Genomic DNA, 26,850 nt, shown 5'->3' on the forward strand with positions numbered 1-26,850 from the left:
ATTTTTTATAGAGGGTTCATTTGCAACTATAGTCAGGTAGCTGCACCACTCAAGTCTCAGCATGCATCTGGTCCCCCAAAGCTGAAACTGCATTCACCAAACTGAAGTATCTGTTCACCACGGCACCTTTTTGGTTCACCCTGATCACAGTTATCATTGCAAAGGTGGACACATCAGAAATTGGAGCAGGGAGAGGTAAATGATGCCAAGTGAAAGAGAATGCTTTGGGGGGGGGGGGGGGGTCATGCTGCTTTCATGGTCTGTGTGAGCGGCGGTGGTTTCCCACTAGACTCTGGTTTCTGCCTTTGGGTGAAGCCTGGTCAGCCTGTCCATTGTCCACACCTGACAGTAATCTACTAGGCTGAATATAACATCAGCACTCCCAATAACTCTGCTAACCTCCTAATCCTCAGATCATCTACTCACCCTTGCAGTTCAGTCACGTTTTCCTGGATGCTGGTCTTCTTGATTCACTCACAGCCACATTAATGCCTTTCGTCTCTTAGACTTACTGGACCACTTTGCCTGGATTCAAAGCTAACAAGTACTCACCCAGACCTCACCACCTGCCTTCCCCAAGTTGCTTTCCAATTACTGACAAGTAAATGGTAAATGGACTGATTCTTATATAGCGTTTTTCTACTCTCACGGAGTACTCACAGCGCTCTATACGACATGCCACATCCACCCAATCACACCCATTCTCACAAACACTTTATCTGAACTTAGTGCTTTCTAAGTACATTCACACGCATTCATACTCTCATGGATGCATCGGAGAGCAAGTTGGGGTTAGTATCTTGCCCAAGGATACTTGGCATGCAGACTGGAGGAGCCAGGGATCGAACCACCAACCTTCCGATCAGTAGGTCAGATCAGACCAGCTTTACCTCCTGAGCTACAGAAACCCCAAATAAGACATTGAAGATAACCTCGTTCACTTACTGTAACCTCCACCAGTGATCTTTCTGATGCTGCTCTACCTCTGTTACAGTGACTCAGATTACCATCTACCAAGACCCATTTCCGGAAACCTACCATAGAGCCCACTTCATGCTCACAGCTTCAAGTGCTTGACTTCCGCCATAGTTCACAGTTCATGTTAAAAAATTCCAAGTGTCAAGTTCCTGTGTGTAAATAAAGCCTTCACGTCTAGTAATATTCAGTTCCTTCACCTTTGTCTGTATTTTGGGTTCACCATGTTGTTCTGGCCACACCGAGGTAACAGATTTATATTTGAAAAACAGAGAGACATGGGGGATTGCAATAAAGATGAGACACAAACCAGACCTTAAAATAAGAACATCTGAAAACGATGTAGGTGCAGTCTGGTAGCTCAAGTATTTGCTTTAAAAAACAGAGCTAGACTCCTGGTTGTTGGAGACAAGTGAACAACTTGAGGATAATAAACCTGTCAGAGGGGCTGAAGGATCAGAGCTCATGTTCTTATAGGCTGGATCTGGATTGTGCTTTGATTCGAGTTGAAGACAAAAATATTCCAGAAATGCTGACATGTCCTGCTGGAGAGAAATATTTAAAGTATCATGACTATTTTAGTGACTATTTTTTAATTTTTCTAAAGTGGTAGTGTTCTTTGAACTGAGCACCTCTGATTTATTTCCCATGATTTTAAGAATGAAGCGATGAGTTCATGTTTACTTACAGAGCTTTGTTGGAGGCTTTGACCACTGGCAGCAGCCTCAGAAGAGCCTCCTCTGAAGCAGAGTATTTCTTCAGGTCAAACACATCCAGATCTTCTTCTGATGACAGTAAGATGAAGACCAGAGCTGACCACTGAGCAGGAGACAGTTCATCTGTGGAGAGACTTCCTGATCTCAGGGACTGTTGGATCTCCTCCACTAGAGAACGATCATTCAGTTCATTCAGACAGTGGAACAGATTGATGCTTTTCTCTGCAGACAGATCCTCACTGAGCTTCTCCTTGATGTACTGGACTGTTTTCTTATTGGTCTGTGAGCTACTTCCTGTCTGTGTCAGCAGACCTCGTAGGAGAGTCTGATTGGTCTGTGAGCTACTTCCTGTCTGTGTCAGCAGACCTCGTAGGAGAGCCTGATTGGTCTGCAGGGAAAGACCCAGGAGGAAGCGGAGGAACAAGTCCAGGTGTCCATTTGGACTCTGTAAGGCCTTGTCCACAGCACTCTGGTAGAAGTGTTTCTTTGCAGAATCTCCTGTTTCAGACTTCTTGGATGTTGTTTGTTGTTGTTCCATCAGATTGAGCCCAGAGTTGATGAAGGTCAGATGGACATGAAGAGCAGCCAGAAACTCCTGAACACTCAGATGGATGAAGCAGAACACCTTGTCCTGGTACAGTCCACTTTCCTCTTTAAAGATCTGTGTGAACACTCCTGAGTACACTGAGGCTGCTCTGATATCAATGCCACACTCTGTCAGGTCTGATTCATAGAAGATCAGGTTTCCTTTCTGCAGCTGATCAAAAGCCAGTTTTCCCAGAGACTCCATCATCTTCCTGCTCTCTGGACTCCAGTGTGGATCTGTCTCAGCTCCTCCATCATACTTGACCTTCTTCACTTTGGCCTGAACCACCAGGAAGTGGATGTACATCTCAGTCAGGGTCTTGGGCAGTTGTCCTCCCTCTCTGGTTTTCAGGACACGCTCCAGAACTGTAGTAGTGATCCAGCAGAAGACTGGGATGTGGCACATGATGTGGAGGCTTCGAGATGTCTTGATGTGGGAGATGATCCTGCTGGCCTGCTCCTTCTCTCTGAATCGGTTCCTAAAGTACTCCTCCTTCTGTGGATCAGTGAACCCCCTGACCTCTGTCACCCTGTGAACATACTCAGGGGGGATCTGGTCTGCTGCTGCAGGTCGTGTGGTTATCCAGACGTGAGCAGAGGGAAGAAGATTCCCCCTGATCAGGCTTGTGAGAAGTACATCAACTGTGGTGGGCATCGTAACATCAGTCACAGTTTTGTGGAAGTCCAGAGGAAGTCGACACTCATCCAGACCATCAAAGATGAACACAACCTGGAAGTCTTCAAAGCTGCAGATTCCTGCTTCTTTGGTTTCAGTAAAGAAGTGATGAACAAGTCCCACCAAGCTGAACTTTTCCTCTTTCAGCACATTCAGCTCTCTGAAAGTGAATGGAAATATGAACTGGATGTCCTGGTTGGCTTTGTCTTCAGCCCAGTCCAGGCTGTATTTCTGTGTTAAGACTGTTTTCCCAATGCCAGCCACTCCCTTTGTCAGCACTGATCTGATTGGTTCATCTCTTCCAGGTGTGTCTTTAAAGATGTCTTCTTGTCTGATGGTTGTTTCTGGTCCGTCTGGTTTCCTGGATGCTGTTTCAATCTGTCTGACCTCATGTTCATCATTGACCTCTGCAGTCCCTCCCTCTGTGATGTAGAGCTCTGTGTAGATCTGATTCAGAAGGGTTGAGTTTCCTGCTTTAGCGATGCCCTCAAACACACGCTGGAACTTCTTCTTCAGCTTAGACTTAAGTTTAGGCTGACACTTCTGAAGAGCATCTGAATCAAAAAAAGGAAAAAAGAAGGAAAAATACAAATCTGGTCTGAAGGAGCTATCTGACGTACTTTGTCCTTTGTTGAGCCTATCATACGTTTTAGTTTTTAATATACTTATTCTACCAGAAAACCAGAAAAAAGGGGCTACAGGAATTCCTAAATGTAATTCCTGAAAACAGCCACATTAAATGTTTTGAACCTACACATCTGTATTGCTTTGCAGCTTTTCATATGTACCTGATGCCAACATGTGCAGGCTAAACAGGTTTCTGCTTTCTGTGCCTCTTCTCCAAACTTTGTCACCAAAAATAACAACACTGCTATGTTATTTAAATAAGCATCTGAGAGAGATTCAGTAATTCACATTTAATTCTTGTCGTAAATTACAATGGCGAAAGATAATGTAAACCCTTTCTGGCCACACTAAACATGTTCCTTCTCGTTTGGCTCTTGGCGAAGGCAGTCGCACTTTTCTCCTCTTCTCCTTCCCCTTATCTTCCCTGCTTAGCCTCTTGTGTCTTTGTCTTGTCTCATGTGTATTTCACTTCCCTGGAACACTCTCTCACAGTCTGTGTCTAAAAACCTAAAAGAGAATTATGGATTTGATCAACTGGTCTCTGAATGCTATTGACACCCTTTTCTCAACGAGTTGTCTGGGCTCGGGAGAGCCCGAGTGCCCTGGAGGGACTTTCCCTGCCGGATACACGATGGACGAGTGGCAGACATGGAGGATCGTGTGCCTGGCGGGACTGTCGATCGAGGACGCTGAAGATATGTACCTATTCGGAACCATGATAACAGGGTTCTTGCTGATCGGAGCTGGCTTGGCCCTGGTTTATCGGAGAATTAAGAAAGCGGAACCGGCTGTTCAAACCCCCACAAGGCTGCCCGCTGGGATTGAAAGGATGGGACGAGGTGCGGCTTCTCAGAAAGGGCTCAGTGAATGCAGCATGGTTAAGAGCTTGGAGGCGCTAACGGCTGCAGTGAAGGCTCAGAATAACACCTCTGAGTGTATATTGGATTACATCAAGGAAGAATCCACTCGGAACAACACCTTGGGGCGGAAGCTGGATTACATCGCGGATCAGTTGGCTGCGGTCGTGAAGTCTCAGAATCTGCTCTGTGAGCAAAAGCCTGAAAAGACCACAGAATTGAAGGTAAATAACATAATTGAGAGGCTCGCAGCTATCCAGCGGGAGATTGAGAGACCAGTGTCGGTGTCGGAGTGTTAAAAACAGCTTGAAATTCTCATGAGTTGTTTGTAAAAGAAAAATCACAAATCATATAATGCGGCTACCCCTTCGGCGCCAGCTGTGGGCTCAAGGCCTGAGCTGAACAAAAACACCCTGATAACGACTGTGTTGAGTCTGTTCCTTCCCATTCCATGCAAGGCCACCTGGGTTGGCTGGTAGACTGTTTACTTAGCCTGATAGGGCGGAGGACACTGTCTCAGCTGAACTATGGACACGCACACACATACATTTACACTGATAAGCACTCACACATCCCCCCTCCCCTTCCAATGCCTTCGATGCTTGTTGCCTCCTGGGAACACGAGGCGGGTCTGGGCCCACGCTGGAGAGTCGGCGCAGTGGCAGGATGGCTGCTGTGTTGCCTGGGATTACTCCTTATCCCCTAACCAACCTTGTTGTTGGTCACGTGCTCTATAATGTTGTACTGTGGACATTTATGTGCTTTCTGTGCAGAGGAGTTTTTTTGTTTCCTGTTCTCATGCTGTCCTCTATAGCCCAGCATGAGCAGAGGTCTCTTTTTTCCCCTTGTACTTTCCCATTGTAGTGTAGATTTCAGTGTTTTTTCTATAATGCAACGTTCTCTGACTTGTATCCCCATGTGATGTCTGTGTTGTGTGTGTATGGTCGGGGGGCGGGTTCATTCCACTGCAGGGCAACCTGACACTGCAGGTGATGAATAAAATTTGAACTTGAACTTGATTATATAAAAATGTGGCATTTAAGTCAAATGACTCGTGCTTTTCTTCTTTAAGGCAATCAGTTTGCATGGTTTTTAAAAGTAAAGAACACTTGTGTTTAATTAAATACAGCTCACATTAGATCTAAGTAGTTTCACAGGTTTATGATGTCCATGTAGTTTAGAAAATACATTTGCAGGCATGTAACAAATCCAAACATTCGTCGTAGAATGACGTTCTTGCCCTCTCCTTTTTCTTACAGTGAATTCTGAGGTTTCACTTTCACATCTCAACAAACTGCAAGGTGACCATTTTTATTCATGGTATATGATACATGACCTCACCTTGTTGAGCAGATGGATCAGAGTTCAAACGCTGAGAGAAAAGAGAAGGATCTTTGATCTGAAGATGTTTGATTGTTATCTTGCATGCTTTGTCTCCTTTTTTCCTCACTGTGTCGATGAAGCTGCGTGCCTTATCTGCTCTGGCTAGGTTCTTCTCCAGTATCGATTCTTTCTCCAACTCATTTAAGACAGTGTCACATACGAGGGCCTCAAGCAGCTGTGTGAGGATTTCTGTTGTTACCCTCCAGACAAAGGCTGACCGCACCCTGGCAAGCTCCTCCTCTACAGGAAGAAGAAAGAGACATAAACATGGTTCTCAGTCAAAATCATGTGAAAAATATTCTAACTTTGTTGAATTAACACTTCATCATCTCATCAACAAATACTGAATTTTAGGATGTGTGGGGTTAAAATTATGCCAGCTTAAAATGAAACTGAAGAAAATATTGAAACTGAAAAATAATATTGTAACCGATACACAGATGATCTGTATTGCTATACAGACGGACAGGTATACAGGTATACTATGAACAAATATACATATATAAAGATGAAGCACTGTGAGGTAAACAGATCTACAGAGTGCTATGAAAATATCTACAGTAGTGGAAGCGTAGCTCTCTGAACAGACTATAACAGTGTACACACTATAACAGAGACTACACCATGTCAGTGTCCTAAAACTACAGCAGTAACCAACGTGGTGAATGTTGATAATGAAAGGATCATGGTCACTGGGAGGAGGAGTGTAGAAGGGTTAGGTGAGTGTGGATGGAAAGGCTCAGCGGGGACTGAGTTCAGTAGGGTAACAGCTGTGGGGAAGAAGCTGTTCCTAAACCTGCTGGTTTTAGTCTGAAGGCTCCTGTAGCGCCTCCTGGAGGGGAGGAGGAGCTGGAAGAGTTTATTGGCAGTATGAGAGGAGTCCGAGAATGATGCATACTCGGCGTAGACATCTCTTCTTGCGGACATCCTCAATGCCAGGAAGTGGAATCCCTGTGATGTGTTGGGCGCTGCAGTGCCTTGCGGTCAGCAGCAGAGCAGTTCCCACACCAGACTGTGACACAGTTGGTCAGGATGCTCTCTATCACACAGCGGTGGAAGTTGATTCTTCTTCAGTATCCTAAAGAAAAAGAGGCCCTGATGGGCCTTCTTGACCAGGCTGGAGGTGTTAGTTGACCAGGACAGATTCTCAGAGATGTGGATCCCCAAGAACTTGAAGCTGGAGACCCGTCCAAGGATGGAGTTGGATGCATACTAAGGTCTGCAGTCATAGAGGAACGGGCTCAGCACACAGCCCTGTGGAGTGCCAGTGTGAGTGTGACAGTGGTAGAGCTGTTATGGCCTGACCTAACATGCTGAGGTCTGTTGGTCAGAAAGTCCATGAGCCATGATCCAGGTACAGATGGAGTTGTTGAGTCCAAGATCCACACGTTTGGTGATCAGCTTGGAGGGAAGAACTGTACTGAATGCTGAGCTGAAGTCAACTAACAGTATTTTTGCATGAGTACTCTTGTTGTCCAGGTGTGAGAGTACACAGTGAAGAGCTGTGGATACAGCATCCTCTGTACTCCATTGATTTGATAGACAAATTGGTGAGGATCCAGTGTGGGGGGCAAGCATGCCCTGTAATGCATCAGGGCCAGCAGCTTTTTGAGCTTTGCTTTGTGTAATGTTATAAATACTTGGATAATCCTCAGAGTCTCTGGACTTTTACTTAGAGATATTATATTCAGTCCTGTGGATAGTTATATACTTAAAAATATATGATCCTCTATGGTTACTCTGGTATAAATGACTCTGAATCACTTTATGGTAAATAACACACTATTGGCAAAAATAAAAAACTGTGAAAGAATTCCAGATGACAAGTCTGTAGTTCGACATACAAGTGACGACCTTTGACCTTCATCAGTTTTTATTTAATTGTGTCAGAGAAACTCAAACGTGCTCTTCATGCAGCTGAGTACATTCAGTGTTTAAAACGGAAGCTGTGCAGGTCTGAGATCAGCAGCTTTGTGAAACACCAAGCTGAGGTCCTGTTAATGCTGATATATAGTGACACAGTTACATTTCAATTTAATTCAATTTTATTTATATAGCGCCAAATCACAACAACAGTCACCTGAAGGTGCTTTATATTGTACAGTAGATCGTACAATAACAGATACAGAGAAAAACCCAACATTTATATGATACATGGGTGATTAATCCTTTTGACTTTGTTTTTATCCATAAAACAGCTGCAGCTTTCACTACAGCACATGTGGTGCTTTAACCTTTGCACTGTTTGCATCAGTTCATTCTGCAGTTAACATGTGAACATGTTGGATGATCTGTCTGCTGTCACTGGGTGGTGCTGAGGTCTGAATCTGAGGGCAGCTCCTGTAATCACAAAGAGAACAGAACCATCACAAACTGAAATATAAAGTTTATCTCAAATCTGAAATAGAGCTGATCCTTCTGTCCTCACACACCCAGGATCTGAAGTTCTTCTCTTACATTTCTTTAGTTCTTCAGCTCTGCTCACATACGAGCTGTTTATTTCTTAAAGCCGTATATACCAACAGATTTTCCAATATAATGTTAACCTTTGAGTTGTTGGTGCTTTGTGAATGTGAATCTGCATACATGAGCAGACGGAGCAGGTTTCAGTCCTGGTTCAGTCTGCTGCTGCACCGTGGTCACCAACATACAGAGGTATCATAACAAATATTAATGCTTTTTTCCCTCTCAAAGGATGTAAGCTGTACTGCACATGTAACTTTGTGAACTTACCTCAATAAGAATGATTCAGACTGTTTTATTTAACCTGAATATTTGAAACAAACTTAGTAAAAACAATACACAGAGTCAGTGCTAAAAATGTAATCCGAGGAAAAATGAAACACACATTTTAACTTAAGCTGCCAAGCAGAAGTATTTGGTTTGAGTACATAAATATTAGGCTTTGCTATTTAATCTGTAATTAATGATTAATGAGGGGTTACTGAAGTGCAAGCCTTTTTAAAAATATGTGTTAATATCCTTACAGATGTGGCAAAAGAGTGAAAACATGCTGCTGTTTGCACATATTGAATAATCAGCTCTGCACAGGAGCTGCAGCAGAGTGCAGCCTGTTGCTCTTACAGTGTAATACTCATAATAAAAGTACAGTAACTGTGGTTAGTTACTGACTGAGCAGCCCGGTGCGTTTCTGTTCATTTCGTTCACCTGCACGGGTTAGCTAAACAAACTTTACAAAACAAGTTTTGCCGATAGCCGAGTGCCCATCTTAGCTAGCTAGCTAAGGATGTTAGCTACAGATTAGCTTACAAACACCTTTCACTTACCAAAAATATTGTGGCGGCTCTCAGGTCCTTCTGTCAGGCAGACACTGAAGAACACCTGAGTCTGTCAGTTTGAAACAGTCGGTAAACGCTGGACCTCCTCTCAGCGTCCCCGCTCTATGTGCCGTTCAGAGATACGCAAGTTTCTTCATGACTGCGGCTGCTGCAGATATTAGGTCGTCCATGATTTCTACAGTCACTGGTCAGCAATATAATGTGCGCAAACATATGTGGCTCATATATGTGGCTCTGAAGCCCCGCCCCTCAAGCGCACCCTCAGATGCCGAAGCAGTGCCAACTAATTGAAGCTGAAAAAATAACTGTACGTGGAAAAAAACGATGTAAGTGTGAAAACCACATGAACAGTGAGTTTTTTCTTTAAATTTCTATATTTATGTTTTTTCACTATCATTTCACTTTCAATACATTTGTTTCAGTTTCAATATTTCTTCAGTTTCATTTTAAGGTGGCATCGTTTTAACCTCATATGTGGGTTCAAAGTACAAAAAAGTCCAGTTGTTTCTCTGCCAAACTCCTTAGACTGGAAGTTCTCATGTTATATTAATGTCCCACAGAAAGATTAAGGCAAAGATTAGGACAGGTTACAACTCGTGAATTTTATGTACTTATCACAGTTACAAAAAAGAATCTGCCTGAAGTCTATACATCCATACGTCTCATCATACAAAGCACTGATCTCCTACCTGCTGATGGAGCTGCTTTGGCTGGCTGTTCTTTAGGTTCTTCCATCATCTTTCTATAAAAACACGAGAAGATGATTTTACCAAAAGAAACAGTGAACACAGTCTGGGTGTCACATCATATGAATTTGTGTCATGGTTTAGTGTACGGGCCACACACACTGAAACTGATCTGTGTGAAAGAACACATCGACGACATGTGAATGTAGTGATAACCTCATCATAATAGAGGTTTTTACTTTTTCACATATTTGTTCAGTATAATGATTAAATAATCTGACAATACAAACCTAAAATACTTTGTTCCCTGTCTGCGACTTTGTGCGTCTCTGCTGTTAATGCTTACAGGAAGTTTTAAACTTAAAATCCTTCCCCACATATGTGACTGTGGTCTCTGGGGCCATTATCCTGAAACACTGGGGCTCAGCCCTGAAAGCTTTGCTATCTTCACCTGATAACAGCAGCTGTTTAAAGTTATTGAGTTTGACAGGGAAGTGAATGTAAATGTGAGACACTGTGTGCTCACAGCTAAAGGCTGCAGTCAGCTGTGTCAGAGCGTCCAATGATCCTTTAATAAACACTCAGAGCTCCATGTTGATGAAGCTGTCATGTGTGAGCTTGTGAGGCTCCTTTAAACTGGCTCTGCTCTGTCAGATGCTCACCTCTTCTTCACTGTCTCATCAATCTGCTGCACTCTCCATCTCCTCCTCTCTCTGCTGTCCTGTTTAAAAAAACAAACAAATCAGCGTTAGCCAATCAAACTCTGTGCAGATGCTGCAGCTACAGCTGATATGTCATCCAGCTGTTCATCAATCAGCTTCTGCTGCTGTTTATTCTGCTCTTACTCTGAACACGTGCAGATCTAGGAAGATTTTCTTGGGGTGTCAAAATCAAAGCGTTTGTTTTTTCAAACACACGTGCAGGTGTTTATATCACATATGGTTTAAATGATTCAAATGCAGTAAGTATACATGTTTCATATATCGTCTATAACTGAATTATGTTCTGTAGCCTACATAATGAAACACTTTAGTTGCATAAAACGTGAATTTTGATTTTATGTACTGTATATGTCACAGCATCGCAGTGTGGATGTGGAGAAGAGAGGACCCAAACGCAGGACTCACAGGTGGTGAAGGCTGGTGTTTATGACAGAATGACAGAGTCTGAGATGGATGACTGACTGGAAGACCAGCTGAACAGAAACGACACATGTGGGACTGACAAAGACACTGAACTGGAGGACACTCAGGACTTACACAGGCTAATGATAATGATCAGGGTTCATATGCCTTTTTCAGGGTCAAATTCAAGCACTTCTTAAGCACTTTCAAGGTCCCTTTTCAAACTTTTCCAGCACAACCCTCCCTCACCGCCAAAAAAAAATGCATGTTTCAATTCACATCACCTCAGTAAGACCATGTGAAAGTTAAGACAAATCATCCTAGGTGAACTTAAACACCTTTGTTCCCTTTTTGTTAAGAAATAGAAAAACACTCCACACAAAAATACTGCAAAAGGAAACTGTCGCCTTATATAAAGAGTGTATAAACTCAAAATGCATATGTCACTTAAAAATTAAGATGTGAACAAATCAACTTGTTAGATATTCTTCTCCTGTTGAAAACCCCCCAAAAAGAAATAAATAAGTCTTCTCATCAGATATTGATGCTTCTTTCCTGTGTGACAGAAAATAGGAGACAGATGTTTGTTTGTTTTTTAAGTTAATTCCCAATAAATCTGTTTTACTGCTAACTACATTGCTGTCTGTATTATTGCTGAAGTCCTAAACGATCACCTTTAAAGTAGAGCTGGGCGATATGAGATTTTTTCATATCACGATATGTTTTTTTCATTTCAGGCGATAACGATATCTATCACGATATAAGCCAAATAACTATATTTGTAAGATTTAAATGTGCCGTTGCTCACAAGTAAAATGTGAAATAATCAGCAGCTTGTTTTTATTTAAATATTTATTTCCCATAATAAGTTCAACAGGGTAGATGTACTTAAGGAACATGAGACTTTTTCAGATAAATAAAGGCAAATATTGCAAACTACACAAAAGGCAGCCGCTAAAGCGTTTAAGTTTCAAAATAGAACAAACAAAACAGACTAAATTGTCAATTCCACTTAGAAACAAAATATTAATTCTAAAAATAAATCTTAGTTTGTTTTACAGAAGAACAGACAAAACTGACTAACTTTTGTCAATATCAAATAAACTGAGAACTAAAAGGAAATTCTCAATCTCTCCTTGTTGTATAGCTTAGCTTTTCAAACAGTTTTAACAGTTACTTTAGTCTGACAAAAGCCGAATGACGAATCAGCGCTTCCAGTCAGAGACTGAGGCTACGTCCACACGTACACGGGTATTTTTGAAAACGGAGATTTTCCGTTTTCGTTTTAAAAATAATCTCGTCCACACATAAAGGCAGAAATGAAGGAAAACGCTGCTATGAACATGCCAAAGCAGCAGGTGGAGCTAGATTCCTAACCGTGCAGAAATGTTGGCCAATCAGAAGTCTAGAAGCCTCGGTGGGAAAAAGTAAACAAAGCTGGGGCATAGAAGCAGAACCGAGTCGTATGTGTGGAGGGACAGTAACTGTGTGTATATGTAAGCATTTAAACACTGCAGAGAGTAGAATTAACAGTATTGTAGAAATTCATTTCACCGAAACAATAACGTGGCGCACAGTGTGACGCATGCACCAGTTTATTGTATTTCCAGACTTGCTTTCGGCACATTTACAGTGCACGCTACTCTGTTTTTTGTCAGACTTGAAATAGCCGAAATACCTTCACACTACGGAGCTTCTATGGCTCTTCCGTTCGACAATCTCTCCGGCATTGGAACCATCATCTGTTTTCTCTTCGGTCACACTCGGTTGATTTTTCTAGTCGGCACACTCATTTCCTCCATTACCCGCTGGCTGCTTCCCAAACAAACACACGTGTGGCTTGGCACTTGTGCTATACGGTAACAAGTCACGCGACGTGACACTGCGGCTGTGATTGGTTCGGCTCTGCGCTACTTAATTTGGATTGGCTGACCTTTTTTTTTTTTTTTTTTTTGAGGACAAGAGCGGCGAGGTCTATCGCGATAGCTTAATTTCTCTATCGAGTAAAAGTTATATCGCGATACATATCGTTATCGTTCTATCGCCCAGCTCTAGTTTATGAACACAAATCAAAGATGAAACAGCACAAAGACACTTCAAAGTGATTCTACTGTAGAAACATGAACAGGTAGAAACCTGCAGCCTGACTGCTCATCACTTTGTTACCTGTTCAAGTTCAGCAGCAGCAGCTCACTTTATCACGGTGCTGGTCTGGGGTCAGTGTTTACTCAGCTTTAACTCACTCTGGGTTCTTGGCTAGCTTAGTGTTAGCATGCTGTGTGCTAGCTCAGCGTCAGAGCTCTGCAGGTGTCTCGTGTGTAAATATTAAGCACAGTGACAGTAAAGGAGGTAAAGGGCTGTGACGTCATCACGTACGCTGCGTCCTCTGTGGGCTCTGAGTGAACTCAAAGTACAAACTACAAGTACACAAACACGAACGTAGCTCAGAGTGGCGGACACACTCGGCCTCGTTGGTCCAGCTGTGAGTCCGTTACCGTGAACTATGGAGCGGCAGATTTGTGCTGAACTAAGCTGCACACAGCTGATGTTAGCCAGGAAACATTACACACTGACTTTAATGGAGAGACCGGAAATACAAACACACACAGTTTGTTGTGTGAAGAAATCAAACACGAGCTGAACAAACAGTAAAGTTCCTAAAGACAAACTGTTAAAGGAGGAAACAAAGCAAACTTACAGTTTCTTCACACACCAACAACAAGCTCCACTCCACACCTGGACACTAAACACGGACACACAGGTGAGCTGCTTCCTGGAAGGAGGCGGGACTCCACCTGAAACTCAGCACAGGTGGGAGGGGCTCAGCTCTGTGTGTGCTGATGTGTTAACTTTAAAAATATGCCGTCTGACTGCTCAGACTGAGTCAGAGTAAAGTTCACATGCTGACGTGTGGAGACATGAAACCTTGTTGTAGCTGCAGGTGTGAACACACTGATCCCAGATCAGCTCTGCTGTATTTGTAACATGAACATTTCTGCTGCAAAGCTTCAAATGTTCAGCATGTTTCTCTGTTTCCAGTCTATAGATCCAGTCACACTTTCTACCTTCACCTGTGCAGTAAAGACTGAGAGCAGAGCTGAAAGCAAGCGTCCAATCAGTGAGCAGCATCAACACCTGAGCTTCATTCAGACTCTGTTATTGAAGATGTTGTTGGTACAAAGTTCATCTGCTGCTCACATGAATCCATGAAAGATTTATTTCACTGAATGTTTCTTCAAAGCTCATTTCAACCTGTTGAAGTCATGAATGAAAGTGCAGACTGAGAGTGGATCACATGATGTTTGAGGTGTGTCATGTGACATGTTCAGTATTGTCACACATGTCTAGATTGTCCCTGATATCATAGCTGCTCAAACACTGATGATTATATTTGAAGAATTATTCCTGATGGCAGCAAAGTTTGATTGGAGCTCTCTGTCTGTGCTGATTTGTCGCCCTCTGGAGGTCAAAGCACAAACTGCATGATGTCACTGTAACCACCACAGAGACAGGAAGTGTTTTTATGACTGAAACACTGAAATGATGCTAACGGCTGTCGTTAGGCTCACTGACAGCAGTGCTGATGTGTTCATGTCAAACACTGGCTCAGGTCAGACTCCTTCATCCTTCTCCAGCGTGAGGCCGCCCTCAGACCCACAGGAGCTCTGACCTTTGACCTCCTGACCCTAACCATTTTAGTCTTGTTGCATCTTTAAATGCAAATCCATCCAAACTGTAGCCGAGCAAAAGAAGCTGGAAGCTGTTCTATGAATGATGTTCATCCCAGAGTTTCTGTTAAACGCTGCTGCTGTGCTACATTTGTCATTTCCTGCTTTCACTACCATCCATGTCAAAGTGCTGAACTCATCTGATCACTTTAATGCAGTAAAGCAGGAGCTGTAAGTCTGACATTTATTTACTGTCATCACAAACACACACAGCTGGATTAGCATTCAGACAAAGGGCTGAAAAAAAATCAGCATTTGATTATTATTATTATATATCCTGTCTATCTGTCAGTGCTGAAAGCAGACGTCACTGATCACATGACTCTGAGGGATGTTTCCAGCACTTTGCTGAATCTGAGCCATGAAGATTTAAGGCTCAGCTCTGAAGGCAAAGCAGGTCTGAGCCTGTGTTAGCAAGCTGTACCTAATAAAGTGGCAGCAAGGACTCAGTCAGTAATGATCAGAGCCAGCAGGGGGCAGCACAGAGAGGTGAGGAGCTGTCAGAGAAGCAGGCTCACATCAGACTGGCCATATTCCATCATCTATACCTGAAATAATCATCAAACACACGCAGAGCAGAAACATGTGGAAACATCTGGAGCTCAGTCTCAGTTTGATCCCTCAGAGGTTTACCTCAGTCCTGCTCCTCTACTTCCTGTTTACAGCGCACATCATGCTGTGTACTGAGGGTCATGTGGTCAAATTGCTCGCTCTCTGTTACTCTGACAGAGAGCGAGCACAGTTATCCTAATGTGTGACATCACTTCTAACCACAGAGCATTCAGCTTTCACAGCAGCCAACATCCTGTCACACTGAGCATGTGCAAACACAGCAGCCAACATCCTGTCACACTGAGCATGTGCAAACAGAGCAGCCAACATCCTGTCAAACTGAGCATGTGCAAGCACAGCAGCCAACATCCTGTCACACTGAGCATGTGCAAACACAGCAGCCACCATCCTGTCACACTGAGCATGTGCAAGCACAGCAGCCAACATCCTGTCACACTGAGCATGTGCAAACACAGCAGCCACCATCCTGTCACACTGAGCATGTGCAAACACAGCAGCCACCATCCTGTCACACTGAGCATGTGCAAACACAGCAGCCAACATCCTTTAATGATAGAACAAAACTCAGACATCAAAGTTTCTCACATTACAGAATCAGATGAACAGACATGAAGGGATATTTGTGGTTTTATGCACAGAGTCAGAATCAGACTCAGAGGTGTTCCTCGTGATGTTTGGTGATGGAAACAGTCTCATCGACGTTTCCATCACCAAACTAGAGAAACTAGTAGCTGCACGCAGCAGAGTTTAGCACAGCTGATCTCTGTGACACATCAACAGGAACAACATGTTGTTAAACAGGACTGTATAAAGACTCAGAGTCTGACTCACACCTGAACAATGAGGCTGTGCAGCATCGTCCTGTCACACCTGCTAAACCACTCGTATCAGTTTGAGCCCGAACAGTAACACGGTCACATGACCGATGAGGCCAACGCGCCCAGACGAACGTCTTCCTCGTGGAACTAACTTGTTCCTGTTATCAGATTTGTGAGCAGCAGCTGAAACTGCCACACGAATAAATGTTCTTCAAACTGTTTGATTCCAGCCAATCAATAATCTATAATCATGAGGATTCAAACACAAGAGCTGAACGTGTGGTTACATTGTAACCTTGGTTCTCTGAGTGAGAGACTCTCTCCCCTCTGTCACATATGGAACAGAGGGGAGAGAGAGTGTCGGTGTGATGGAGGACATCAGGTCCAAACATCACAGAAACAAACAAACTGTTAAAGGAGGAAACAAAGCAAACTTACAGTTTCTTCACACAGAGACACCAACAACAAGCTCCACTGTCCCACTCTGATCCTGTCTCCTCCTCTTTTATTCTTGCTCTGAGCTCTTTTTGGGTGTGTGTTTCTGTCTCCACCCACAGGAATGCATTGATACACTGTTGATAACGACTCGAGAGCAGACGTGTAACAGAAAGCAGAAAAATAACCTAAACAGCTAAATAACGTAAAATAAACAGAATATTTATTAATATGTTTAATTTCTCTTTAAAAACTTTTCTGCTCCTCAAATCCTTTGTTTAAGTTCAATCTAAGGAAAGAAAAGCGTCTTCTTTAAGTTTCTCAAAGAAGTCCACGATCTGTAGGCTCATGGAGACACTGTGTGCTCACAGCTAAAGGCTGCAGTCAGCTGTGTCAGAGCGTCCAATGATCCTTTAATAAACACTCAGAGCTCCATGTTGATGAAGCTGTCATGTGTGAGCTTGTGAGGCTCCTTTAAACTGGCTCTGCTCTGTCAGATGCTCACCTCTTCTTCACTGTCTCATCAATCTGCTGCACTCTTCATCTCCTCCTCTCTCTCTCTGCTGTCCTGTTTAAAAAAACAAACAAATCAGCGTTAGCCAATCAAACTCTGTGCAGATGCTGCAGCTACAGCTGATATGTCATTCAGCTGTTCATCAATCAGCTTCTGCTGCTGTTTATTCTGCTCTTACTCTGAACACGTGCAGATCTAGGAAGATTTTCTTGGGGTGTCAAAATCAAAGCGTTTGTTTTTTCAAACACATGTGCAGGTGTTACACATGGTTTTCATAAAGTAGCAGCCAGTTGAGGAGGATGACTCTGAGGATGATGAGGTAACTTTTACAAACATGAGAAACCTCATAGATGGGAGCCAGGAATCATAAAACTAAAATCAGTTGGCGTTATCATCACACCTAACGCGTTATTTACGAACACGTTAGTCCCAACACTGATTGTTACAGGATACAGCAGCAGGGAAAAGTTCTGGACTGTCACGATTGGTCAGAATTAGCCCAACAAAATATAACCAATTTTACCTTTTTCTAAAGACAGAAAACACATCTAGTCCTTTTTTCTTTTACATATATTTTTTTAATTAATCAACAATAAAGCTCAACGCTACACCAGCTTCTAGCTTTGATTGACACAAAACTTAAAAATCAGCCTAATTCTGAGGAGTCACTGCATGACACTCACAGTCTTTGTCATTGTTGATTCTTAGCTCACAAACAGTTCTTATAAGGACTAACTAGTGCTGACAGTTTAGCTCTTCATAAAGTTACAGGAGGATAAAATAAACATGAGATCGTTGAAATAATCCTGTCTGATCACACGTGTGGACAATAAACGCTGTAACAGAAAATGAACAGTAATGTAACGACACTCATCTCTCACGTCTGCACTAAACTAAAACGTCACTACTTCCACATCTAGTTGGTTTTAATGGAGGCGGAGTCTCCCTGCCCAGTGCGCGCTCAGGATAATTAACTTGTCACAACACAGGAAGTGAGCGCATGTAAATCAGAAAATCAGGTCTAGAAACGCACTGAGGGAAATGAAGTGAAAGATCTTCGTTTTAACTGACAGGTTTCACTGACACTCAGAGACCTGCAACAACATGAAAACACATCACTGTAACACTCAAAACTCAATCATATGAAATCATAAGTGAAGGACTGTGATGATGTTGTGTTATGGAGCGTCTGCTGAGTCCAACCTCTAAGAATTATGAGTCTGGACTTTAATGATTAATGATTCAAAATTCAGACATCAAAGTTTCTCACGTTACAGAATCAGATGAACAGACATGAAGGGATAATTGTGGTTTTATGCACAGAGTCAGAATCAGACTCAGAGGTGTTCCTCGTGATGTTTGGTGATGGAAACAGTCTCATCGACGTTTCCATCACCAAACTAGAGAAACTAGTAGCTGCACGCAGCAGAGTTTAGCACAGCTGATCTCTGTGACACATCAACAGGAACAACATGTTGTTAAACAGGACTGTATAAAGACTCAGAGTCTGACTCACACCTGAACAATGAGGCTGTGCAACATCGTCCTGTCACACCTGCTAAACCACTCGTATCAGTTTGAGCCCGAACAGTAACACGGTCACATGACCGACGAGGCCAACGCGCCCAGACGAACGTCTTCCTCGTGGAACTAACTTGTTCCTGTTATCAGATTTGTGAGCAGCAGCTGAAACTACCACATGAATAAATGTTCTTCAAACTGTTTGATTCCAGCCGATCAATAATCTATAATCATGAGGATTCAAACACAAGAGCTGAACGTGTGGTTACATTGTAACCTTGGTTCTCTGAGTGAGAGACTCTCTCTCCCCTCTGTCACATATGGAACAGAGGGGAGAGAGAGTGTCGGTGTGATGGAGAACATCAGGTCCAAACATCACAGAAACAAACAAACTGTTAAAGGAGGAAACAAAGCAAACTTACAGTTTCTTCACACAGAGACACCAACAACAAGCTCCACTGTCCCACTCTGATCCTGTCTCCTCCTCTTTTATTCTTGCTCTGAGCTCTTTTTGGGTGTGTGTTTCTGTCTCCACCCACAGGAATGCATTGATACACTGTTGATAACGACTCGAGAGCAGACGTGTGACAGAAAACAGAAAAATAACCTAAACACCTAAATAACGTAAAATAAACAGAATATTTATTAATATGTTTAATTGATCTTTAAAAACTTTTCTGCTCCTCAAATCCTTTGTTTAAGTTCAATCTAAGGAAAGAAAAGCGTCTTCTTTAAGTTTCTCAAAGAAGTCCACGATCTGTAGGCTCATGGAAATTCATTTTCTTGTTCTTTGAGCAGAAACACCAGAGTGTAGAGCAGGAAAACGATCCCAGCAGGACGTCTCTGTTGGGGAAATATCCCAGTTATTCCCCTGAGCCTGGTTAGTGAACTGAGTCAGAGCTGTTCATCGATCCTACAGGTGCTAACATACAAACACGATCAGCAGCTTCTCTCATATGGAGAACACACTTCAACATCTGCAGCAAATCCTGTGTTTTATGTTGATGTGACCAACATCTTGTGTTGAGTCTTTGAAGATGAGGAGCCAAACACAGACAGTGGATCCAGAAGGACTGTTTATTCAGGGCTTTAATACGACTGAACTGATGCTTCACATCCTGTTTAGAGACGATCGACCAACACAGGCTCAGTCCTCACTCATCACACGGACTTCAGTCACACTGGGATCAACAGAGGAGACTGTTCACCGTCACAGTTCAGCAACAATAATCAGAGCTTTTCTCTCTTGGTGAGGATCACATGTTCTGACACACAAAATATCTTCTGCTTTAACTCGTCTCTCTTTTTTAGTTTGGTTGTCGTGTTTTTTACTCTTTGTTCCTGTCAGTGTCAAATATGAGAGCAAACTGTTTTATGCAGGAGCCAAACCAACACCAAGCTGACCAAGAGAACCTATAACACCACCAGAATTTATTATCCAGACTTTACTGACAGATTTATGTGCAAGTAAAGCTGTTTTTTAAATTATGTTCACTGCGTTCAGCCAAGGAAGCATTCGTTCTTGGAAGTTCACCAAACGAGTAAATCCAGTTCAGCAGAGTTCCAGTTTGTAGCACAGCTGATCTCAGCTGATCAACAGTAACAACAGTAGGGGTGGGCCATAGAAACGATATACGATAGAAACGATATAAATTTGGCCAAAGATCGAGATTGTGACTATACCGCATGTTGATGATGTCATCAAGCTGCGCCTGTTTTGGTCGAAAGCATCGCAGCAGCTACAACAATTATCATCTGCAATTATGGCGGGCGACAGTCATAACAAAGAGATGAAGCACTATTGAAATATGGCGAAAGCCAAAAAGTTAGCATTCATCCTCCAGCTTCACTGTGCTAATGTTATGCTAACATAGCTGTGTCGCTAGCAGTCATGTAGCACAACATTATATACCAGGTAGTCCAACTTCAGTAACCCTGCAAACGCCACTGCTGTTTAGTCTTCATTTATGTTGGAAGTGATAGCAGAGCTGTACGTTTGAATTAGTTTCAAAAATCTCTCAGTCAGAATATGCTATGAAATGTTTAGGTGGAAACTAGCGAGCTAACTTCCTGTTAACTTCTAACTCCGTTAAATTGAATAAATTCTGTTTTCATGGATGCCTGGATGTAGGGCTGCTCGATTATGGCAAAAATGATAATCACGGTTATTTTCACTGAAATTGAGATCTCGATTATTTGACAATATTTATTTAACAATAACAATGTGTTGAATAATGACTTTAAAGGTTGTCAAAAAATAATATTAAATAGTGTGCAAATACTGATAACAGTGCAAATGTTTGCAATATAAAAAAATAAATGAAAAATGTAAACATCTATGTTTAGTGAACTTTGCAGTGTTGCTCTGTGGTGCAGCTATGACACCGTAGCAAAGTTTACACACAGTCTACTTGATCCACGTCTGACTGAACCCATGTTTCCAAACCACTGAAGTTTTTTTTTACCTCTTTTCAACCAACAGCAGTCACTCTCCTCTCCAAATAACTTCTGTTTAGCTTTCCAAGCTTCCCTCGGGTCCTCTTAATCAGCGGTCCCCAACCCCCGGGCCTCGGACCGGTCCCGGTCGGTGAGTCGTTTGGTACCGGGCCGCGAGAGTTGAGGCTCAGGTGTGAAATGTATAGTTTTCAGGGTTTTTATCGGTTTTCCATGTTATTTTGTCATCGTTTTTATCGTTTACTCGGTTTTCCTGGGTCTTTTCACGTGTGTTATGAATAAATTTTCTTTTTTTCGGTACCGGCACTAGTTTTATTTTGTTGTATTTATCCGCGACACCTTAATGGCCGGCCCGTGAAAATATTGTCCGGCATAAACCGGTCCGTGGAGCAAAAAAGGTTGGAGGCCGCTGCTCTTAATTGTTGTGACACGTGTTCGAAATGCAGAGAGGTGCGCTCGATTTGCCACACGGAGCAGCGCGAGAGTAAAGCACGAGGGAGGGGCTAATAATCGGCTCAGTCATTTTTAATGATCGTTGAAAGCCCAGATCGTAATCGAGATTAAAATTCCATTAATTGAGCAGCCCTACCTGGATGTTAAACTTAATTGTTACACCTGGTAAAGCAGCAACGCTGATGATTTAATTAAAGATGAAAGAATTTAGACCATTTTTAACTCTTAGTGTTCGTTTGACTTTGGTACCTGAAGCTGTCGGAGTTTAGGACCCAGATTACTCCGTGAAGCTCCTCCCTACAGCAGCCGTAATGCTCTGACGATCCATCAAGCAGTGCTGCTTACCAAAGTTGTACTAAAACATTTTTAACAGATTTCTGCAGCCAAAATCGGTTCGAGGTCAGTAAGCACAACCAGAATTCATACATAAGGCACACTCTCGATTTTTGAGGAAATTAAAGGATTTTAAGTGTGGAAAATATGTTATACAGAAGAATATATCGTGATATGGATTTGAGGCCATATCGCCCAGCCCTAAACAACAGGTTATTAAACACATCAGTTTGATCTACAGATCAGATCATACATCAGGTTTACTTCATGTAAAATAAACGTCTCACTCTATGAGCTCCATCAGTCTGTGTACCTCCTCATTGTCATTTCTGAGCAGAGTTTACCTGCACACTTCCTCATGTCTGACAGTGTCACAGTGTGTGTGTGTGCCAACATTAACCAGCTTATCATCAGCTGCTTGTGCTTCATGAATAACTCAGACTGACAGAGTGATGAACAGAGCACAGAGGGAGGCTCTGCTCTGGTCCATCAAGCAGGATTCACATAGTAACATGTTTTTCCTTTGAACACTTCATTGTGTTTAACTTGAAACAGATTAAAAAGTGTTCGATTGTGCACTTCACACAGTCCTGAGTCACAGAGGCTTAAATGTGTTTGATTCTGAGAGGCTTTACTCCTGCATCAACATCAAGTATATGTAGGATTTAAACCGCAGTGAAAACATCCTTAAATATTGATGCTGTGTGAGAGAGTCTGTATTTACTTCTGATTATCTCTGTTTGCAGTGACCCTGAACTGAGCTGGAGCAGCTTCATGTTGTTTTGACGTCACTCAGTAAAACCTGAATGTCGGCTTCTGAAGAACAAACTGGTTTCATCTGTTTCCAGTTAAAGGGACGATCATTGTTCCACCAGTGATGTTGGATCCAAAGTTTCATTCAGATCGTTTTAAACTGTTTATCAAAGACAAATGTTTGAGTGCAGAGTTACTGACTGATAACCAGAGTGGATTCAGCCAATCATCAAATCATCTCATTGGTTTTATTTTATGTAAATACAAACGTCTCACTTCCTGATCTGCTCATAAAGTTCCTAAAGACAAACTGTTAAAGGAGGAAACAGAGCAAACTTACAGCTTCTTCACACACCAACAACAAGCTCCACAGCTGCACACTAAACACAGACACACAGGTGATTCCTGGAAGGAGGCGGGGCTTCACCTGAAGCAGGACAGGTGGAGACTTGATAGGAATTTTCCCCGTACAGGGAGGAGGCTGATCTTCAGATGAGTTCCTGTTAAATCTGACGAAACAAAGTTAAAAGTGGACTCAGTCTTGTCTGATTTCACTCTGTTTTTCACTGAGCAGGTTTAAGTTTTATTAATGAAAATCAGCAGAGCTTGGTACTGATGGAAGACCCTCCTCTAATCGTTGTCATTCAGAGTGATCCAACCTGTTTGTGAATGCAGCTCACAGACTCTCCGCATTTCCACACGACTTAAATGGTAAATGGCCTGCATTTGTATAGCGCTTTACTCTACATTCAGTCATCCACCCATTCACACACACATTCACACACTGGTGATGGCAGCTATATTGTAGCCACGGCTGCCCTGGGGCGCACTGACAGAGGCCAGGCTGCCGGACACTGGCGCCACCGGGCGAGTCCCTTCATGCATCGTTGACCAACGTGGACGTGGTGGAGTAACAGTTGTGGAGAATGCAACAGCTGAGGTTTGAGAAAAGGAGCTAAATTCAAATTCAAATTCAAATTCAAATTCAAATTTTATTTGTCACGTACACAGTCATACACAGTACGATATGTAGTGAAATGCTTGGACAACTGCTCGTGACCTAAAGAAAACAAAAAAGGAAAAGGCTATGAATAAGATAGGAAATAAATATGAAAAATTAAAAAGGGTAAATTTAACTAGGAAGGAATAGAATATAAATTAAGGTTAAAAATGAAATAACTGTACAACACAAATTAGAATGAAGGGTAAATTTAACTGGGAAGAATAAGATAAAGATAAATATATAAATTAAAGTTGAAAATAAAATAACTGTACAACAAAATACACAATACACAATATAGAACTATATAAGAATGTATGAAGAAATCTAAATATAAATAAATATATACACAATAACAGCAGCTGTACAAGTATTAACCGGAAATGAAGAATATAGTGACCAGTGTTGTGCAAAACCAAAGTCCAGAAAGTCCAGTGTGTGTGTAAGAACTGTATGTGTGGGTCAGTACTGTGTGGTGGTGTGATTGAGAGACCGTATCGCCTGCGGGAAGAAGCTCCTCCTCATTCTCTCTGTGTTGGTCTTCAGGGAGCGGAATCGCTTTCCTGACCTCAACAGAGAGAACAGTCTGTTGTTGGGATGGCTGAGGTCCTTCACGATCTTCCTGGCCTTGGTCCAGCACCGCCTGCTGTAGATTGAGTGCAGGTCAGGGAGCTCGGAGCGGATGGTGCGCTCAGCTGACCGCACAACCCTCTGTAGAGCTCGTCTGTCCTGCATGGTGCTGTTCCCGAACCAGGTTAAGATGTTTCCCGCCAGGATGCTCTCTATGGTGCACGAGTAAAAGTTCCTGAGCACCTTGGAGGGCAGTTGGAAGTCTCTCAAGCGTCTGAGGTGGTAGAGACGCTGTCGGGCCTTTTTCACCACGGTGTTGATGTGACAGGACCATGACAGGTCCTGCGTGATGTGAACTCCGAGGTATTTGAAGCTGTCCACTCTCTCCACTGGGCACTCGTTGATGACGGGGGTCTGGTAGTTCCTCTCCTGCTTAGTGCTGAAGTCCACTATCAGCTCCTTTGTCTTACTGACGTTTAGAAGGAGGTTGTTCCTCTGGCACCAGTTCTCCAGATTCCTAATCTCCTTCAGGTAGGCCGTCTCGTTGTTATCAGAGATCAGGCCCACCACGACGGTGTCGTCAGCAAACTTGATGATGGTGGTGGAGCTGGTAGTGGCCACACAGTCATATGTGTACAAAGAGTACAGCAGGGGGCTCAGAACACACCCCTGGGGGGCTCCAGTGCTGAGAGTGGTGGAGGCTGAGACATGTCCGCCCATCCTTACTGCCTGTGGTCTGCCAGTTAGGAAGTTGGAGATCCACTGACACATAGATGAGCTGAGTCCCAGATGCTCCAGCTTGGTGGTGAGTGTGGAGGGAATTATGGTGTTAAATGCAGAGCTGTAGTCTATGAAGAGCATTTTAACATAATTCCCCCTTCTAGTGTCCAAGTGAGTGAGTGATGTGTGGAGGAGATGAGAGATGGCATCGTCTGTGGAACGATTTGGACGGTAAGCGAACTGTAGTGGGTCCAGTGTGTCTGGTAGTGAAGAAATGATGAAGTCTCTGACCAGGCGTTCAAAGCACTTCATCACTACTGAGGTGAGGGCTACAGGGCGATAGTCATTGAGAGAAGCAGGGTGGGGTTTCTTCGGGACAGGAACAATGATGGACTCTTTGAAGCATGTGGGGATCACCGACTGAGATAAAGAGATGTTGAATATCTCAGTGAACACAGGAGCTAGCTGGTATGCGCAGTCTCTTAGGATACGACCTGGGATGCCGTCTGGTCCTGCTGCTTTCCTGGTGTTCACTCTCTTGAAGGCTCTCCTTACTTCATGCTCGGAGATGACGAGCACGTTTCCGGTGCTGGCAGTATCTTCCTGTCTGCAGCCGTTAGCGCCGCTAACACTAGCATTGTTGGAGACCTTAGCTGCAGCCTCGAAGCGAGCATAGAAAGTGTTCAGCTCGTCTGCCAGAGTCACGGCCACGTTCGTCATACCGGTTGTTGGTGCTTTATAGTCCGTTATTGTCCTTAGTCCCCGCCACAGGCTCCTAGAGTCACTCTGTTGGAGTTGTGACTCTAGTTTCCTCCCGTAGCGCTGCTTCGCCTCTTTCACCGCCCTCCGCACGTTATATGACGCGGCTTTGTACGGGTCCATGTCCCCCGTCATGAGTCCCGTGTTGTAGGCAGCGGTGCGGGATCTCAGAGCGTCGCGGATGGTTTTATCCACCCACGGCTTCTGGTTGGGAAACGTTGTGATAGTCTTTGTCTCCACGGTATCATCCGCTAGTTTCCCGATGAATCCCACAACCGCTTCCGTAAACACGTTGACGTCATCGTCGGAGCTGTTTCTGAACATGCCCCAGTCTGCGTCATCGAGTGCGTCCTGTAACGCGGCCACCGATTGATCCGTCCAGCGCGCGACCTTCCTCTGAACCGGAACTTCCTGTTTCAGCCTTTGTTTGTATTTTGGCATGAGGAAGATGGCGGCGTGATCAGATTTGCCAAACGGGGGGCGGGATTGTGCCTTGTAGCCGTCCTTGACCGTAGTGTAGCAGTGGTCCAGTGTCCTTTCACCTCTGGTGGGGCAGGTGATGTGTTGATAAAAGTTCGGCGCTGCGCGTTTGAGGTTGGCGCTATTAAAGTCCCCCGTCACAATAAGCGCAGCGTCCCGGTGTTGTGTCTGGTGCTGTGTGAGTGCCTCATGCAGCTCGCATAAGGCGGTGACCGTGTCCGCTTGTGGTGGAATATAAACGGCACTTACAATGACCGATGTAAATTCCCGAGGTAGATAAAAAGGACGACACATGATGGACAGTAGTTCCAGATTTGGTGTGCAGGAGCGTGTGAGAGGAACAACGTTCGCACTGTTGCACCAGTTGTTGTTCACCATTAAACACACGCCGCCTCCCCTTGACTTCCCCGAGTCCCGTGTCCTGTCCATGCGGTGAACCGAGAAGAACTCGGCCGGCTGGATGGCGTGGTCCGGCACCGCTGGGTTCAGCCATGTCTCGGTGAAGCAGAGGAGATTGCAGTCCCGAATGTCTCTCTGGAACTTTATCCTGGCCCTGAGGTCGTCAAGCTTGTTCTCCAGTGACTGGACGTTGGCGAGCAGGATGCTAGGCAGAGGTGTGCGGTGTGCACGAGCTCTCAGCCTGTTCCTGACGCCGGCTCGCTTCCCTCTAGGCCGCCGCCGCTTCCCTTTGTTCTCCCTCGAGATCTCACTCGGCCAGCTCGGATCCGGAGTTAAAAACTTCGAATTGTGAGTACATTGTATACCAATAGAAACAAGAGTGTCACTGTCATACCTAATGTACCCAATGGTG

At 43.6% G+C, this 26,850-nt stretch overlaps 2 protein-coding genes across 3 annotated transcripts; one reads left to right on the forward strand and one right to left on the reverse strand.

Annotated features, from left to right (window-relative positions):
• Positions 1 to 1,536: 1,536 nt before the first annotated feature.
• LOC147336972 (protein NLRC3-like) lies at positions 1,537 to 19,084 on the reverse strand. Its single transcript, XM_086287188.1, has 5 exons — positions 18,940 to 19,084; positions 16,988 to 17,050; positions 9,808 to 9,860; positions 5,778 to 6,059; positions 1,537 to 3,506 (listed from the first exon to the last, which is right to left on the reverse strand). The coding sequence occupies exons 3-5, from the start codon at positions 9,854 to 9,856 to the stop codon at positions 1,660 to 1,662; spliced, it is 2,178 nt and encodes a 725-aa protein (XP_086143314.1). The 5' UTR covers positions 9,857 to 9,860; positions 16,988 to 17,050; positions 18,940 to 19,084; the 3' UTR covers positions 1,537 to 1,659.
• LOC147336973 (uncharacterized) lies at positions 3,466 to 5,735 on the forward strand. 2 transcript variants are annotated; one of them, XM_086287234.1, is made up of 2 exons: positions 3,466 to 4,660; positions 5,696 to 5,735. In XM_086287234.1, exons 1-2 carry the CDS (start codon positions 4,100 to 4,102, stop codon positions 5,696 to 5,698), a joined length of 564 nt encoding a protein of 187 aa, XP_086143360.1. In that variant the 5' UTR covers positions 3,466 to 4,099; the 3' UTR covers positions 5,699 to 5,735. The 2 variants fall into 2 exon arrangements, with proteins under 2 accessions (XP_086143360.1, XP_086143359.1); XM_086287233.1 differs by lacking the exon at positions 5,696 to 5,735 and having other exon boundaries at positions 3,466 to 5,445.
• Positions 19,085 to 26,850: the final 7,766 nt, after the last annotated feature.

This window comes from Aulonocara sp. 'chitande type north' Nkhata Bay, linkage group LG3, assembly GCF_057382095.1.
Source record: "Aulonocara sp. 'chitande type north' Nkhata Bay isolate Kocher_YH1m ecotype deep benthic linkage group LG3, A_spYH_male_GT1.1, whole genome shotgun sequence".
Lineage (NCBI taxonomy): Eukaryota > Metazoa > Chordata > Actinopteri > Cichliformes > Cichlidae > Aulonocara > Aulonocara sp. 'chitande type north' Nkhata Bay.

Bases quoted from the DNA above. Each gene is read 5' to 3' on its own strand.
- LOC147336973 (XM_086287233.1), top strand. From the start codon at position 4,100: ATGGATTTGATCAACTGGTCTCTGAATGCTATTGACACCCTTTTCTCA.
- LOC147336972 (XM_086287188.1), bottom strand. From the start codon at position 9,856: ATGATGGAAGAACCTAAAGAACAGCCAGCCAAAGCAGCTCCATCAGCA. The intron at 6,060-9,807 runs GTAGGAGATCAG...TTCTTCCTGTAG, and splicing joins CAAAGCAGCTCCATCAGCAG to AGGAGGAGCTTGCCAGGGTG. The intron at 3,507-5,777 runs GTGAGGTCATGT...TTTTTGATTCAG, and splicing joins TGATCCATCTGCTCAACAAG to ATGCTCTTCAGAAGTGTCAG.